At 42.2% G+C, this 17,801-nt stretch overlaps 2 protein-coding genes and 1 pseudogene across 5 annotated transcripts; 2 read left to right on the top strand and 1 right to left on the bottom strand.

The window, feature by feature from the left end:
- Positions 1-696: 696 nt before the first annotated feature.
- LOC133893614 (uncharacterized) lies at positions 697-3,696 on the top strand. Of its 4 annotated transcripts, none has more exons than XM_062334687.1 (2): positions 697-808; positions 2,758-3,696. In XM_062334687.1, the coding sequence occupies exon 2, from the start codon at positions 2,761-2,763 to the stop codon at positions 3,238-3,240; it is 480 nt and encodes a 159-aa protein (XP_062190671.1). In that variant the 5' UTR covers positions 697-808; positions 2,758-2,760; the 3' UTR covers positions 3,241-3,696. The 4 variants fall into 4 exon arrangements, with proteins under 4 accessions (XP_062190671.1, XP_062190670.1, XP_062190669.1 ...); XM_062334686.1 differs by having other exon boundaries at positions 710-808; positions 2,738-3,695; XM_062334685.1 differs by having other exon boundaries at positions 714-924; positions 2,738-3,694.
- A 1,473-nt stretch (positions 3,697-5,169) lies between these two features.
- On the top strand, positions 5,170-6,575 carry LOC133893396 (protein LHCP TRANSLOCATION DEFECT-like). Its single transcript, XM_062334405.1, has 2 exons — positions 5,170-5,824; positions 6,117-6,575. Exons 1-2 carry the CDS (start codon positions 5,516-5,518, stop codon positions 6,369-6,371), a joined length of 564 nt encoding a protein of 187 aa, XP_062190389.1. The 5' UTR covers positions 5,170-5,515; the 3' UTR covers positions 6,372-6,575.
- A 694-nt stretch (positions 6,576-7,269) lies between these two features.
- LOC133892633 (phospholipase A I-like) lies at positions 7,270-17,698 on the bottom strand (annotated as a pseudogene).
- Between the last annotated feature and the right edge of the window lie 103 nt (positions 17,699-17,801).

The raw sequence follows: 17,801 nt of genomic DNA, 5'->3' as shown, positions 1-17,801 counted from the left end.
AGTTTTCTTACATGATCCTATATCTTTTAAAAATACATAAACTCATGAATTAGTTATTGTAATATACAAGATTGTGTAAATATGTTGCGACTAGATTAATTCATAACTGACCCATCACACATTCAAAATTAGTGAAATAACTTTTATTATTTTATTTATACTATGCTTTATGTAGGAAAAATAATGGTAGACATGAAAAAGTTAATTATAGTGCTGTTTCTTAACATATTCACTTTATACTTGTGAACTTTGTAAAAATCATGGAGAAATTAATAAAACTCTAAATAAAGTGAAATCAATTTTAAAGATCCTCTTAGGATACGTTCTACATAATAAAAATATGTGTTTATATGTTAAGTTTTTTCTTAATATGAGTTAATAACTGAGCCACACACTTTAACTTTTTTTAAGTTTGTCAAACTTTCTCCTATAGAATATGATGCAAAAGAAATTATTTTTGAAATTTTTTTCACATAAGGTCTTAGAATTGTCTCTAGTTTTTTTAGTATTTTTTTGATTTTTTTTATTTTTTCAAATTTTTTGAATTCAAATTCGGTTACCGTTCAGTTTCTAAAATTGGATCAGAGCGGTAAGCTTGTAACCGCGAATTTCGAATAATAACTGTCGATAAATTGAATCCTGAGCAGGTTAGGAAAAAAAAAGAAAAAGAATAACTGTTCACACACACGACAAATGACAGGGGAGGGCAGGCGAAGGAAGAAAAGGAAGGCAAGCAATAAATTGGGTGAGGACTAGGAGGCAGTATCAGCTGCGCTCCTCAAGGCACACAGACACAGGCCAGTTGAATGTGAGTATGTGACCCTTGCTCTTCAATTTTACTCAGAAACTGCTCGCCCCTCTCTTCCTCTCTCTCTCCCCGGTGTCCTGCGCGAGGATTCAAGCGGCGCAAGAACCAGTCAGCCGGTATGGCTCGTTACTCCTAATTTGTTGTTGCGTTGCATAATCTCTTGGAGGATTTGTTGTTTGGGAGTACCAATTGTTTGCGGGCGCTCCATTGGGGAACGGGGATTCGGAGGTTCGTGCGCGTGTTGATATTTTCTCTTACCATTTCTTGCAGTGGATTTGCTCCCATGTCATTTCGCCAGTTCTCCCAAATCTTTTTGTTTGCTCCTGTTTCAGGTTGTTGATGGCGAATTCTTGTTGGTTTACATTGTCTGCTGTATGTGCAGATTAGAAATAGGAATATAGGATGGGGTAGTTAAACTCAGTCAATTTGGTTCTTGCTGTCTGAAACTTAACCAATCTGGTTCTTGCTATGTCTGAAACTCATTCAATCTGGTTCACGGTTGTCACCTTCAGTTCTCCAATCTGCACTTTTGAGCTTCTTGTAAGATTTTGGTACTAAGAACTAAATCTGCCCCCTAAAATAAAAAAACTTGTCCTAATCCAGGAATGGAAGTACCAACTCTGGTTTTATACGCACATTTATTGCTCCTGCTCAAGGAAATCCGATCCAAATTTGTGTTCTAGTTCCTGTTTGTTTCATCCCAGTATTATATGATGAGTTTGGTGATTGGTGAGCAATCTCACATGATTTGGTGCCGCGTTTTGATTTATTCATTAAATTAGTGGCCTAAGGAATCCAGCAATAAAAATATATAAGGTTGCAAAGAAAGAAGGGGACAGAAGAGAGTAGGTTCTTTACTTTGCCCTCTTGGCATCCCATGAAGTGATGCTTGATGCTTACCACCAGTTGTTTCTCTACCTTGCTCCTGTTGGTGGTAAATCATTATCATTAGTACTAATTTTTTTCTGGATGAATAAAAGTTCGGGCCAATGTGGCCTACAACATAGTGTGGTCTAAAAAGTTGGCATCAGTAGATGCAATGAGGAAATTAAGGCAGAAAGGATGGAATAGAATAGAGAGGATAGGAAGAAAGGTGGAGCAATGTTTGAGCATCTTTACACCTCAGTTTGATGGTCACATTTAACACTCTAATCCTTTAGAAGCCACGCAGACAGAACATCCTTTTCGACATTGCCTTCCAATAACTCCTGTTATATTAGGACCATCATAGCTTTTACAGATCGTTGAGATTTCCCAATCTTCGTGTTATTAGTCAGTGCTACGTTGATTACAGCGTTAAGTTAATTGATCAATGCACTTCTGCTAATGCGTTATATTTTCAGTGTAAATACTGAATGGCATCATGTAATTCAATCATGTGTTTCTCAGGAAAAAAACACTTGGTCTTGTGTAGATGCCACATTCCTTGAAATAGAAAAGTATAAATGGGTCTGATTTGTTTGTTTAGATATCATAATTCTGGAATTAGGAACACAAATGAGTTGAAGTCATGCTATGATGGTGGTTGAATCATTGCAATTTGCAATCTTATCATGCTTTTTTTTTTTATCAAACGACAATAGTGGCAAGTGTCTGTTATTTTGCACTTCTCATCTTGCATGTTCGAAACATCATGATTTTATTCTTCTTGTTACACAACCTTTTCCCAACCTTTTACCTTTGCAGTACACTACTAGCTTTTCACCAGTCAATAGCTCTTGCTTGATGCAATGTTGCAATGCAATTGTTGCTTCAAGCTTTTCTCGGTTATCCTTCAAAATAGAAAGGCTTTGCTCATTATCCTTCAAAATCGGCTGTGTGCATGTAGAAGCTGGAATTCATTTTCGGTTATCTAAAAAAAAGCTGTTCTTCAAAAAAGAAAAAACTTTGCTCAGTTGTGACTTGTATGAAAAACTAACCAGTTACCAGTCTTCTGTCTGACAAAACAGATCATGCCTTGCGCCACCGAGCTCGTCCATGGTGAGGGAGGCACGATCAAAGTGGGCACAACCGGCACCATCGGTTCACTCATGACTAGGGAACTGGAGGCCATCAAAGTCGTGCCACAAGCAGCCACCACCCCACGCCTGAGGCGCCAAGGTTGTCCAGTTTCAGTGCCTTGTGGAGCTAGTCCCCGGAAAATTGTCCAAAGGAAGAGCTCATCCAATGTCTCCAGCAGCAGCAACAGCGGAACTGACGGTGCAAGTGCTGAAGAAGCCTGCAAGCCAAAGAGAATCTCTCGAAGACACACCTTCAACTCTCCAATGCTGCGCTCGGATAGCGCACTCCTGGACCGAAGCCCAAACACTAACAAGGCGAAGAAGAAAGGGAATGTGTACGGCGTCGAGGTGGTGGACATCAAGTGCAGCAACCCGATGAGCAGCCGTCTCAGGAAGCTCGGATTCTCCAAGCTGTCGGTGACATTTGCGTAGCTTGGATGGAATTTGGCTAGGACCATTCCCAACATCTGAATGGAAGGCGCAGCTGCCCTTTCCCTGTGGGCATCCTTGGTTCTTCGAAGGCTTTGGAGGGCACCTTCCATGTGCCGACTTTAGTGAACCAATCATCCACCTGACATCATCCTTGTATGTCGCAATCCAGTTTGCATCTACTAGCTAATTTTTCCCCTGCTGGTTTTTCTATGTGGAAACTACCCTTGTGCTCTGTGTATGACAAGTTAATCTATGAAAAGCGATACCAATCAGAAATAAGATCGTGATGGATGGTGTAAGGATGCATTTTGCGCCACCAGATTTCAAGAGCGAGGGGTGTTTGTCATCTGAGACTGATATGCAAATTTGGCAGGAAATCTTTGTAGACTGCAACATTGAATTGATGGTCTATACCAGCCTAATAATCAAAATAATATGGCTCGAAGCTCGATTAAATTGTCCATATTTAAAGGGGAAAATGCAAAAGCCCTCAAAAGTCATTTGAATTTTGACTTCCCCAAAAGTTGTTTTGTTGCAAAAAAAACCTCTCAAAGGTTCGGCTTTATTGCAAAAACACCTCCAAAATTAAAAAAAAATAAAAAAATTATAAAAAAACTAGAGACAATTCTAAGACTTTATGTGAATTTTTTTTTAAAAAAATTAATTTGCATTATATTTTATGGAGAGTAAGTTTGAAAAAAAGAAAAACGTGCAGCTCATTTATTAATTCGAGTTAAATGTATAGTTAATTATTTACTAATTTAAAAATCATAAAACCAATTTTTTAGTCTTCTTACATGATCCTCTATCTTCTAAAAATACATGAAATCTTGAAATAGTTATTGTAACGTGCAGGATTAAGTAAATGTATTGCAGATAGATTAATTCATAACTAATCCATAACACCCCTAAAATTAGTGAAATCACTTTTATTAGTTTACTTAAACAATGATTTGTGTAGAAAAAATTATGGTAGATATGACAAAGTTAAAATAACATGAGTTAATAAATGAGCCGCATATTTTTCTTTTTTTCCAAACTTCCTCTCCATGAAATATGATGCAAAAGATATTATTTTTGAAAAAAAAATTCACAGAAGTTCTTAGAATTGTCTTTAGTTTTTTTTAGATTTTTTTTTTGAATTTTTTTTTGGGGGGGGGGTGCACAAAGTCAAACTTTTGAGGTTTTTTTTTCAACAAAACAACTTCCGGAGGGAAAGTTAAAATCCAAATAACTTTTGAGGGTTTTTTTGCATTTTTCCCATATTTAAATCCAGTGGTTAGTACCATATTATTACTTCCATCGATGCTAGATTCATGAGCAACTCTGATGCTATGGGTCATGAGCAAATAGGAACGTTCATTAATACATATTAACTTCAGACGCAACTCTAATGGTGATCCAAATGGTGAGATGGCTGACAACCAAGAGATAGGTCACTGGGAAGCATGGCATTCTTGCTCATTCCCAGTCTCCCAGAAGTTGTTTCACTATTTCTGGAAGTGCCATCATGTAAATACTCTGCTAAAAGTGGGTAACATACTCTGTCCAGCTTCATGCGTTACTGTCTCTCTAGGCAACACTCTTTAACATGGTCAAAGATAATAGCACAAAAGAAAGCATGCTAAATGTGGCCCACATGTCAAAGCCAGCACACAAGGGCCCTTTTCCAGGTTTAGCCGTTTAGGCACAAGGCAGCCTGCTAAATATTTCCCAAGATGGCACTGATCAAACCCACCTTTCACAATCACCTTTTACAGGTCTCCATTTTCCACATTCCCTTTAAGGAACCCATTTTCTTCACATTTTTCATGTGTACCTGTTTCCCACATGATAACCAGCCTTGCAAACAACATGACCAAATCTGAAGCCCAAAGGCAGCCTCATGTTCACCCTCTCACATCAGTATATATCTCACACCAACCCCTGGCCCAATTCCTCACAAACTTGTAGCCATTCTCTCAACTTTTCTGCAGAACAGAGAAGACACTTTATATATCTCCTCCACTCTCTGAGTATCTGAATATCTCATGTGCTGTTTTGCATCAAATTAAAAGTACCTGAGAGATTCATAATTCAGGTAGCAATCACCTTCCTTTGCCAAACTCTTCAGGCTAAGCCTCCATATAAACAAGTGCCGGCCAAGCAGTTCAATTCAGTTCGGTAGCATACGACTTATCCATTCCCTCCATAGAGCCGAGTGCCCTTCTCAGCCTCTCGCTCTCCCGAGTCCCGACGTGCACGTACTCCGCTCCAAGAAGGCGAGGAGGAGGCCATGGCGTCCATCCCGTGCACCATCCAGCTGGGCACCAAGACGACGACGTCCTCGGCGTCGAGGAGGGTGTCGCCGCGGGCGGCGGCGCAGGGGAAGGGAGGCGGAGGGCTGAGGACGCCACTGCTGGGCGCGGGCCGGCGGGGGCTGGGGTGGCTGCGGCCGTCGCGGCTGAGCGGGGTGGTGCCGGCGAGCGAGAGCGGGCGGGTGGGGCCGACGTGCTGGTTCAGGTTCGGGAACAAGGACGCCGAGGGCGCCGGCATCTACGGCAGCCAGGGCCGGGACGACTTCGACCGCGACGACGTCGAGCAGGTCAGCCCGCCCTGCTTCTTCTCCTCCTCCTTGGTGACCAAGTGTTTTTTGATTCACATTTGCAGCATTTCTTCTCTCTATTAATCACATTTCGTTAGCAAAAAGAAGAACAAATCCAATTGTCAGTGCTTGTGAGTATCCCAATTCAGATGCCAGTTGCTGTCAGTGTCTAAGACGACGCAGAGATACATACTTTCACATACTTGTTTGTTTGCCGAGATTCAGAATGCAACTTACATTGCTCATCGCGTCGAAATCTCATCCAAAATGGCTGTGGATTTCGTCGGTGCAGTACTTCAACTACATGGGGATGCTGGCGGTGGAGGGAACCTACGACAAGATGGAGGCGCTGCTGGACCAGGACATCCACCCCGTCGACATCCTCCTCATGCTGGCCGCCTCCGAGGGCGACAAGCCCAAGATCGAGGAGCTGCTCCGCGCCGGCGCCAAGTTCGACGTCAAGGACGCCGACGGCAGGACGGCGCTCGACCGCGCCACCGACGACATCAGGGAGTTCATCGTCGGATTCGCCGTGAAGAAGGCCTGATCGTATGGGAAGCAGATCATTGACCTGCTGGAGAATGGAGATCGGAGGATAGATGGACGACGCTTCTTTGGCTGTAAATTTTCGTTTCGTTTTCTTGGGGTGGTAGCGAGTGTTAGCCAGGAGATTCACAAGCTGTCTGCAGAGCTAGCTTCCTTTAAAATCATCTGTATCTTGCATTATTACTGAATTCAGAGTGTGTGCTACAACTACTACGACCGGCCGTTGCTAAATGACTGAGGCCATACTTTGTGCTACCTCTATTTCAAATAAATGTTATTTTAAAATATGTATAATTAAACTTTAAAAACTTTGACTATTAAGATCTGTTTGTTTCAGGTTGTTTCTGCCTTCTGTTTCTATCAGAAGCCTACAAACCAGAAGTCTAAACAAACGGGTTTGCTGAAAAATAGTTTCTGAAGAAGCTAGAAGCCTGCTTCTGAGGAAATAAAATAGAAACTGAGAAACTAGCTGAGAGTAGTTTTTCTAAGAAGTAGTGTACTCAGAAGAAAAAAATTGTTATAAAATCTAACAGCTAAAATTCAAAAGCAGCTTTTCAGAAAAGCCAAAAACACAACTTCTCGAAGAAACCAGAAACAGAAACCCAAACAAACAAACAGACCCTTAATACATGCAAAAACTTTGAACAAAATTACCAGAATTCAACACATGCAGATGTTACTAGTGGATTCATCGTGAAAAATATTTTTATATGGTTATATGTTTAACAAATTTCATTAAAAAAATTAAAAAAGTAATGTTAAAACATATGTATTTTAAATCGTGTCGATATCTAAAATGAAGTAAAAGAGAACAGAGAAAGTAAGAGCTGTTGATCTGTGAAATCTCAAGTTCCGCCGTTTCATCATAAAATCTGAAACGTAAGCCAGACACCAAAACAGACTGAAGCATGATGCAGATTGGAAAGCCTTCATGCTTTTATTCATTAGCTTACTGTCATGCCCTTTAGTACAACTATAGTTTACAAAGGCGTTCGCGCCGGAAGATTCATTAGGAGTATAAATTCTACAGGCCCATTATGAATCCGCCCGATCCTTATTCCTTTTCTTGTATTATCACTTGCATTCTGGTATATTTTGTATGGTTTTCGAGAGTCACTAACTACAAGACATTGGGTAAGTGGCAACTGAACTTCAACTTGGGATGCGACCGGAGCGCTTGCTGTAGAGCAGTATCCACTGTCACACCCTCACGGAACAATTTGTCATACAACAGGCAGATGAACTGAGCCAGGTTCTCTTCATCATCCAAATCATGGTTGCTGCTTTTCTCTGCGTCGCTGTCTTCCCAGTCACTTACTGGGCTAACAGGTTCAGGCTCCAGCTCATCGGCTTCATCGTCCCCGATGACAAACTTTCCGTTCTCCAGGCTTCCATTTACATCCATCCCATGGTATGCTATTGCCTGGGAATCCGGAGGCTCAATGGATGACGAGATGACTGCTTCGGCACCAGAATCCATGAACGCCTTGACCAGGCCATGGGCAAGGCCGTACCTGCCATTGCATACAATAATCCTCTCCCTCCATGCTCCAACCTGGGACATCATATATGTAAGAGCAACTCCAACACTCACGCTATCATACCCTCTATCTTCAAAGTAGCGTGTGCATCTCCAAAATCAGCCTCCAACAGACACGGTAAAGCATACGTTGTTTATGGATGCCCTCCAAATCGTCTTGCTCGCACGCTAAATCTAGCGTGTCCTGCCTGGGCCGCTATCTAGCAACCGCAGCTCTGTAGAGGGTCGAGAGAGGCCAGCAACAGTTAATTAGCTTTTGCTTCAAAAATTTATTTCTTCTCTCCTCTTTCATAAATTCAAAAAGTGACTTTGTAAAGCTGCTAAAATCACAAAGATTTTTGTACTAATAGAATATATAACAAAGAATCCATTTTAAATGGTTCCCACTAAAAATATCTTACAAATTTTAAATGAAAATTCTCCAAATTTGACTATTTTTTAACATTGCTTGAATTTTACGGCATAAATTTAATTCCCAAAAAATAGGGAAAATTCATGAATATTCATATAAACTAATGTACTAATTTATAAAATATAGTCGTTACAAATATGTTGTTAGTTATAGAATACTATTAAAAAATAAGAGAAAGAATATAGAGGGTGAAATATAGATGTGCTGTTGGAGTGGTGGAGTAATATGAAGGGGGAATATTTATAGATAGCAATCCATATAGGGATATAGAGGGTGAAATATGGATATGCTGTTGGAGTTGCTCTAAGGAGCCCAGAATGCCCCTAAGCTCTAGATTCACATTGAAAAAAGCACAAGAAAGAATGAAATATGATGTACCAGTTTACAAGTGAAATGGGTTCTATTTGGCTAGTGTTTATTTTAAGGCCAAGTTTTAGCAAACCAAACTAATTTGGTACCATTAGCATGTTTTCAAATTGAATCCATTTCACTGTTTTTCTCTGATAAATTTGGTTGACGTACTTAATCCCTCTCGTTTTATGATATGGAAACCTGCCCCTTTCCACTACCTTGGCAGCACACTCTGGTTTCGGACCAATTTTTTCAGTCATGATGTGCATTTGTCCTGGCCAGAAATTATACCTTTAATCTACCATATCATTTCAATAATTGTATCATAAAAAATATAACACTGATCACGTAATTTGAGGAATCAATTGTGGTACTGTACTATAACAGATTAGCTGGAGCTGTTCTGGCATCTATATTTCAGTTATGGGAGCATTCTGCAGAACATTTCCTATCCATGCACAGCCGATGTCAGATCCCTCCTTTGGGGTCACCTCGTGTAGTTCATACCAGTCTCTGGATCAGTAGCTGGTACGCACAAACTCCAACAGAAGTAGACATCACAGTTATACAAGATTCAGTACAAACACGAGCATTGGAGCTAAGGGCTCCAAGCAACACAGAACTGCTACAAATACAACACGCTACTACAACACGATACAAGGGTTACATCACCGGACATACTACTGGAAGTCTAACACGCGGTTGGCAGGCGGTACATCGGTCTTGACGGTGCTCCTGAATTGCGCCGTTGCTGATGGTGAAGAGGGTCTTCAGGGGTGGGCTGCACTCCACTCTGCAGCGAGGTCGATGTCGTCATAGCTAGCTAGTTCCAAGTCATGCATCTGATCAAAGGTTCTAGCCATGTCCTCTTCATAACCATCCAAGTCAATGATGTTCTCTCCCACAGACTTCTGATTATCCTCCGAGTCATCGTCGCGCACAAACTCGCGCTCGACGGGTTCTTCTTCTTCTTCTTCTTCTTCTTCCTTGGAGCCATCTTCGTACATCTGGCCTTCTGGCTCTGCTCCGGGAGCTGGTGGAGGTGGTGGCGGCACTGCGACCGGTGCTGGTATAACTCTGACAGATGTGATTGCGCTGGCGACTCCTGGGGGGAGGAGGGAACTCCTGGTAACTCCAAGCGCTGAACGCTGTCAAGGGGAGGTAAGTGGAAGGTCCTCTTTCTTGCGGTGAGCTTGCGGTGGGGTCCTCCGTGTGTCCTGTGGCAAGTCAAATAGGCCTTGTTAAACTCTTTGACATAGTGCTCTGAGGTCTCCATGAGTGCCTTGGTGACGTCTTCGGCACGCTTTTCTGCAACTACGGCCTGCTCTCGGACTTGTTGCAGCTGCCTCCGCAGAGCTCTTTCTCGGGTCTCTGAGTGTTCCGCCCTCTGGACGCTTGCTCTTCACTCGAAGCGGTGAGTCTCATATAGCTGGTCTAGTGCGAGAAGGTACTTCACTGTAGCAACTAGGGTAGGGTCGTCCTCTCTTTGACCCAGGCCTTCCAACCTCCTCATTCTACTACGCCACACTGGGCGGGAGCGGACACTCACTGGAAAGAATTTCACCGGGGTACGTCCGGTGTCCTTCTCATGCTTCTCACAGAAGTGGAGCAGGACTTTACAGGCTGCAGCCTGGTAGGTGTCACTATACTCAGCTCCATAGGCAACAATACTCAATGATTACCAGTCTATATACTCAGGCGTCTCGAACACAAGGACATGGACTTCACATCTGTTGGTGCCATGCTCTTGGTACTCTCGTCCACGGTACTCTGGACGCTGAGTATACCCAAATCTCATCAGTGTCTCCCAAAGGATGAGGGGAAAACCTTGCACGTCCAAGCAGTAGGTGGTGGTCCATCCGTCTCCTTCCATCTGCCAAAGTTTTGAAAAACAGAAATGAGTCGGAATTGAGTAAAAACTTTTGTTAAAATGGAGCATCAAGGTATATAGGCAATAGGGGTAAGAAAATTTTGTCAAAATAATTTGTTATAAAATTATCACTCATTTACTCGGCCAATCCTAAGGTTTCGCCCTACAGTCAAGCATGGTTCTGATATCACTCTATGAGAAGCATGAGAAGGACACCGGACATACCCGGTGAAATTCTTTCCAGTGAGTGACCACTCCCGCCCAGTGTGGCATAGTAGAATGAGGAGGTTGGAAGGCCTGGGTCAAAGAGAGGACGACCCTACCCTAGTTGCTACAGTGAAGTACCTTCTCGCACTGGACTAGCTATATGAGACTCACCGCTTCGAGTGGAGAGCAAGCGTCCAGAGGGCGGAACACTCAGAGACTCGAGAAAAAGCTCTGCGGAGGCAGCTGCAACAAGTCCGAGAGACTTCAATTAGCAAGTGTTGAAGCATGTGAAAGATACCTCAATACTGAATCAGTTGAATCATTTTGAACAGCCAGGTGTATAACACCAACTTGAGGCATATTCTGCAATTTATCATACAGTGACCGAACATGTGCAGATGACTGTCTTGACTTCAAAGGTGATGTCGGTGGTGAGGACTTTGCAGTTGGATGGCCATCCAAGCTAAGTGGTGGAACTAGGTCAATTCGACCAATTCGTTGAGTGCCCTCTGGACTATATAGAAGTGGACTGGATGGAAAACTTCCAGTAAATAAGGGAGAAGTTATTGGAGTAGGAAGGGCAGTAGTTGGCTTTCCAAATCCAGAAGCACTATTCAATAAAGCTAGCCTAATACCATTCTGGGAACAGAATGTTTCAAGGGAGCATGCATGATTTATTTTCTTCCCAAAATCAGGACTAAATGAAGCTTCTACAAGTAAAACCACACGCCTCCATCCTAAGGTAGGATTACTTTCACTGAAACCTGGTAGAGAAGATGAAATAACATATCAACCAGATATTCCTTAAAATGTTTCTTAGTGCTGAAATACAGGGAAGACAAACCTGAATTTGATGATGTCAATCTTAAAAATGACAGGGATTTGGTAATATCGGATGACTTTTCTTCTTGGTATCTTGGGACTAGAAGCTCACAAAGATTCTTGAAAGCCAGAAAATTTTTCTGAATGTACTCCTCAGCTGCAGTTTCCAACTTAAGCCAGATAGCAGGATCAGTCTCGTCTAGCTCCATACCACACTGTTCATCAACTGCCAACATAACAAGAACCCCACTCATTTGTATATCCAAGCTTATTAGGTTGAAACATATAAAAAATATTACACCATAAATTATGATTGTTGTATGGCTCCAACATGTTAACAGTTTCCTGTCTTTTTTACAAATGTCAACCGTTTCCTCTTTTTTTTTAGCGAATATTGAAAAAATACTCGACCAACCTAGGAGGAACTAGGTGGCATTGTAAATAAGAAGAAATAGGCACCCAAATTCGCGTCGAAGAGAACTTGAACCTGGGTGGTCTAGGCATACATCCACACCCTCAACCAACCGAGCTAGGTCCAGTTCCTTTTTAGCGAATATTAACACTTAACAGTTTCCTTGGAAGCTGAATTACCTGGATTAAAGCGGAAATATTGCATTTCGGGAAGCATCGGTATCAGTGTATCCAAAGTTTCTTCAACTCTCTCCACTGAACATGCACTTTCTATTAGCACTTGCCCTGTGTCCAAGTATCGCCATCCACCTCTCCGACTCTAGATGCAGACATGGAATAAACCTATATATAAGAAAGGTGGGCCAAAGATGTATATCTCATATAAAAGTTCTCTTGGAGTCTAAAGGTAATACAGTGTAGAAGTTAACATTTACAATATACAATCAAACAGTATTCATCTTTGATCAGTTAAGTATCTCTTACATAGTAAGTGTATGCCTGGAAACATGGCTTCTACAGGACGGAGGCCAGTATATGCTACTATAAATGTAAAATATGTTACTTAAAAGGTCATTTAGAAGATCACAAATTCACAAGGCAGAAAGAATAGTGGAAGAACTAACAACTAAAAATGATCAATATCTACCCTCCAAATTTATAAAACTGGCGTTCTGTGACTCGATATTGAACCAATGAAACTCCTCAATGACAACATGATGTACTGTAGATGCGTTTGATAATCATCCAACAGCAGGGAAAATGAAATCTATTTTCTGATGTAAATTTATGAAATATTTAGTAAACAATTGATTATACATGGACTGCCTATTGCCAAGTATTGAATAATTTCACCACAAATCATGAAGTACTGCCTTACCTTAATTGGAACTGAGCCACATCCTATCGAAACTAGACAATCTATTTGTGTATCTGGCCACAAAAGTTGAGCTTCTCTTATAGCAAATATTGTGGGATTGTTGGCTACAATAGCTCCATCTTGCCAACGATTCACATCTGAAAAAGATATGAGAAGAAAACAATAAAAAAGAATGACGACTGAGGAGCATGAATACCTTGGGGCATTCAAGAAAGAGGCACAGTATCCATTGCACAAAATAGAAGGCACAGTTGATTCTACAAAAATTTACCATCAGAGAAATCATCCAGATAATACGGAGCTGCAGACGATGCTCTTATTGCTTCCCACACACGATGCTTGCAGCTCCCCATGAAAGCACCACGTTTAATACCAACTGGTGCACCAGAAACAGCTGTTCCAATTGCACTGATTGATGGACTTTCTGCCATTCCTGGTGATACCTCCAGAGTACCAGGTGGATACTGGAACATGTTGTCAAGTTACCATATGAGTATGGCCCAATACTCAAGAGTCAAGAAAGGGAAAAAAGAACGAAAACACTGTGAATCTATGCCCTTCCAGACTGTAAACGTTGTGATAGCCAATATAATATTAAAAGTACATTTTAGATGTATTTCTTATTTACTAATGAGAATTAAGTTGGTAGCATCATACAGCTGCACAAACTAGTTTAAAACTGAAAACAAAGAACCAATCAGGCAGGATAAAAAAACAAACCTGATAGTTTCGGAATATATATGGTTGGGCAGGCATGACACTGAATAAAGTAGATACAGCAAAAACCTTCGGAATGCCTTTTACAGCAGATTCTATTAGAAGGTCACCATCTTCATCAGCACATATTTCCTTTAGTAACCTCTCAAATTGATCTGCACTGTGCTGTAATTAAGCCCATAGTCACTACACCGTGCATAACATGAACCAGCACATCAAAATATCAAGTTTATCACTTCATTTATACCTTGGACCCATGTACAACCACTCTAAAACTCTGCAATGAACTTTTGAAAAGTTGATCAAGCTTCTCCTTCCACGTAGCAGCTGTCCTTAGGAATAGGTTCATTAAATAAAAGTTTCCCTAGGAAAATCAACAGTTCAGATTGCAACACAATGGCTCTAGCAAGGAAAATTCAAGAGGCAAAAGAGATTCACCAAGTTTTGTGTATATTTCTTCACACTGATCCAAATTCATCTGCTTAATACCAAGAGCCATTGCAAGCATTCCACCTGTGGACGTACCACATATGAGGTCAAACATTTCATGTATGCGTTACCCAGTTCCTTGCTCTATCTGCTTAAGCATTTGGACAGTTGCAAGGCCCTTCATGCCACCACCATCCATTGATAGAATGCGCAGACCCTTCTTCGCAACTGGCCTTCCTCTTATTGCTCGACGCAAGTTCTCGTTCTCCCCTAAAGATATTTGAGGAGAATCAGGAACACATCGACATGATTATTCACTAGAATGGATCAAGTCGATCAGGACCAAGAACAAGTGTACCTAGAATTGCCAGAGCATGTGCGGCTGCCTTGCTGACGCGATGCTCTTGTGAAATAGTTAAGCGGATTAAAAGATCTCGCAAGCTTTCAGAGTGCATGAGGGTGCGACGAGTCTCCAAGCAGAAAGCCAAATTGCCGACTGCAAATAGAGACAGACGTTGCACCTAACAAAATGAAGCAAATAATGATGAGCTCTTTGGTGGCTATCCAAACAACACATCAACCAGAGTCTAAATCTAGTTCATCTTGGCTCAGAGTTCTTGTGTGCACAAAGTGCTTTCAGTGACTTCAGCGCATCTTTTGTCAACATCTTTTGAGCAACATGATCAGAAGCAAAAGTTAAGGTGACTACAACTTGCAATACCGATACTAATTCTTCCTCGTCAAATGATTTCAGTACAGCTTCAATAGGCTTCATAATGTCACATTTAATTAGCTGCATTGCTGATGAAATATCAGATGCCAGTGATGAAAGAGCAAGGCATGCTTGCTCAACCTGCAAAAGTAATTGAAAATTATTAATAATAATTATAATAATAAATGTTTCATGTTTGAAACATGAGGTGGCTACAGAGGGGGTGTGGAGTATCTAGTATGTACCACACGGCGATTATCACTGCTTATCATGCTTATAAGCTGCCTGATAACATTTTCTTCTTTGCTAATAGCAACTTGGTTGCTACGATCTTCCATTATTTTGGCCAAAGCAGAAGCTAGGAAAGGATGATGACAGGAAGAGAAACGAAAAACAAGCGAGAAAAAGGCACTAAGTTTGTGCCTGGACGCAATGAAGTAGGAATTATTCTCAGTCTGAAAACAAAACACAAACATACATATAAAAAAAGTTGATAGTTGTGAGATAACTAGCTAAAAGAATGATAGAAACCCAAGATAGTTTATCTACCTCTATTTGCACAGTGACAGATTTAAGGCTTTCCAGTGCTTCAATTCTAATATTTGCAAGAGTGAGATGCCTAAGGTTATGCAGCGGCAAAATTTCTGGAAGGAACTCTAGAGGATTTCCAAATAAGCACAAGACACGAAGCTTAGGCATTGACCTGAGGAAAAGAGAGAATGAATTGTGAGCATAACACTGATGAGAAGCAATTACAGAAAAAAAAATCTAGAAATAATAGATAACCTGAAATCCAACAATGGGCGAACAAGCTTGTTATGTTCTAATGATAATTCCTCCAGCATAACACATTGTCGCAGTTCTACTGCTTGTTAGAACAAAAAAATCTTAGATTGTTGCAAGGGCAGTTGATGAGGTATGATCTTGAACACATGGAAATCCACAGCTATCAAAACAGATTGAATTCCGGGAACACACTAACCAGGGACAGAAATTAGCATGTTGTTGTCAACTGACAGCGCTTTCATATTCTTCAAAGCACCAACTTCAGGGGGCAAAACTGACAATTTATTGTTGTCAAGATATAACTTCTCAAGAAGTGGAAGGCGATTAATTCAACTGGAAGCACCTGCCAAATTTTTTAATAGCACTTCATGGTTAGACTGGGTAGTATCTTGATATCCATCACCCTAAGTTTACATTGCTAGAAGTAGGTGAAAAAGACATCAGGAAACTTTGGAATCTATTCAGCACATGCAATTTATGTTCAGAAAGCAGAAAGAACAACAGTATTGCAACATTGAATTCATGTATCCTGTTCTGATTTTAACTCTCATTTCCATGAAAATACGCTTTTCATGCTCTTGAAATAAATGACATCCAAATCTTAGCGGGCATAAACACTGATACTCGAGGAGAGATTTGACTGACAATCCAACTACACGTTTTCACTTCGCAGATCAGCTGCTTCAATAAACTGAACTGTGTTCAGCAGATCTACTGCATCAATTAATCCACAGTGCTGCTGATTTTCAACAGCTGTAGCAATCACTTGATTAAAAGTGAAAAGGTGATCAGATAGTTAACATATAGGATTTACTGGTTTCCATAGTCAATCAAAACATGATATAAATCATCCATAAAGATCCTGATGTCATTTTACTATCCTAATTACAATTGTACACAACTAAAGTACTAAACCACACAAAATTGCAAGCCCAAAGAATGACACACTACAAAATCCGCGATTGTTTAACAAACGGACGTAGCAAGGAATCAAACAAACTATACATAATCAAACATGATTTCATACAACTAGACAGGTAGACACTACCCAGTGGCAGCCAAAGCAAACACAATCTTACGCAAGCCGCAAAGGCTAGCAAACCAAATGAACAACATTTGCATATAGAACATTTCATGTTACACTGGTTAAGATCAGAATCTCTAAAACTAACAGTAGACGAATACAGAGCAACCAAACACAGTGCCTAAGTGTCATTTGCATAAATCCGATCAAAACTTCTTAATGAACACCAAAAACACCACAATGCCACCTCCGAAATGGATACCCCAATCAGCAACTACCAGAATTCTCCGTCAATCAAACACGCATGGAATCGACGAGTAACGGAATGTTTCGCGCGGATCAGAGACCAACGAGTGACCGACGAACTCACCAACAATCCGCAGTTGCAGAGGCTGAGCACGGCGGCGGAGCGCCAGTGATCCGCGAGCACGGGCACTCCGGCCGCGGCGGTGGGCCCATCCACTGCTGGCGCGGGGCGAGGTTGGATCTGATGAGCCGCGCGAGCACCCCTGCGCCGTCGCCGCTCCCCAGCGCGGACCCGGGGGCCCGCACCACCCGCACCGACTGCAGCGCCTCCCGCCTCCTGACCACCCGCATCTCCACCCCGACCTCCGCGTCCTCACCCCCCTTGGGGCTCAGATCAACGGAGACGGCGTCGTGGGGCGGGGGCAGCGCGACCATGATCTGGGACTGGAGCCGCAGCGCGACCTGGTCCTCGTCGTCGCCGGCCGACCAGTCCAGCTCGATGCGGAACCCGAAGTCCCCGTTGCAGGTGGCTGTCGGCGAGGAGGATGGTGTCGCGCCCGCCGCAGCCGCCGCGGCGGAAGGGGGCGGTGACGGGACCTAGCGGTCGGCGTGGTCGCCGTAGTCGAGGGTGAGGTGGAAGATCTCGGAGCTGCGCTTCCAGCCCAGGCCGCACGACATGGCGTCCGCTGCGCTCGCATCAAATGGCAGGGGCCACGGCGAGGCAGGGATCGGAGGCGGTGCGAGGACGGCGACGAGGAGAGGAGGGAGGAAGCGGAGGGGGAGGCGGCGCGTTCGCGTTCGCGTTCGTTTGGTTTGGTCGGAATTTCTGGGTTTAATTTTGGTTTTTCCGCTCGGGGTTTTACGACCTTCCAAGATCCACCACGCACATCGGACTGCGACGTGCATCAGTGTGACTCCGGCTTCGGCGAGTGGTGTTTATGGGTTATAGGTTTCTATAGATCTTAGCGTGTGTATTGAAATGTATTTTTAATACTATAATTTAAATTTTAATGTTGAGGTGTGGTAT

This window comes from Phragmites australis, chromosome 15 (assembly GCF_958298935.1).
Source record: "Phragmites australis chromosome 15, lpPhrAust1.1, whole genome shotgun sequence".
Taxonomy (NCBI): Eukaryota; Viridiplantae; Streptophyta; class Magnoliopsida; order Poales; family Poaceae; genus Phragmites; species Phragmites australis.
The sequence above is the reverse complement of the archived record's forward strand: the minus strand, read 5'-3'. Positions and strand labels throughout refer to the sequence as shown.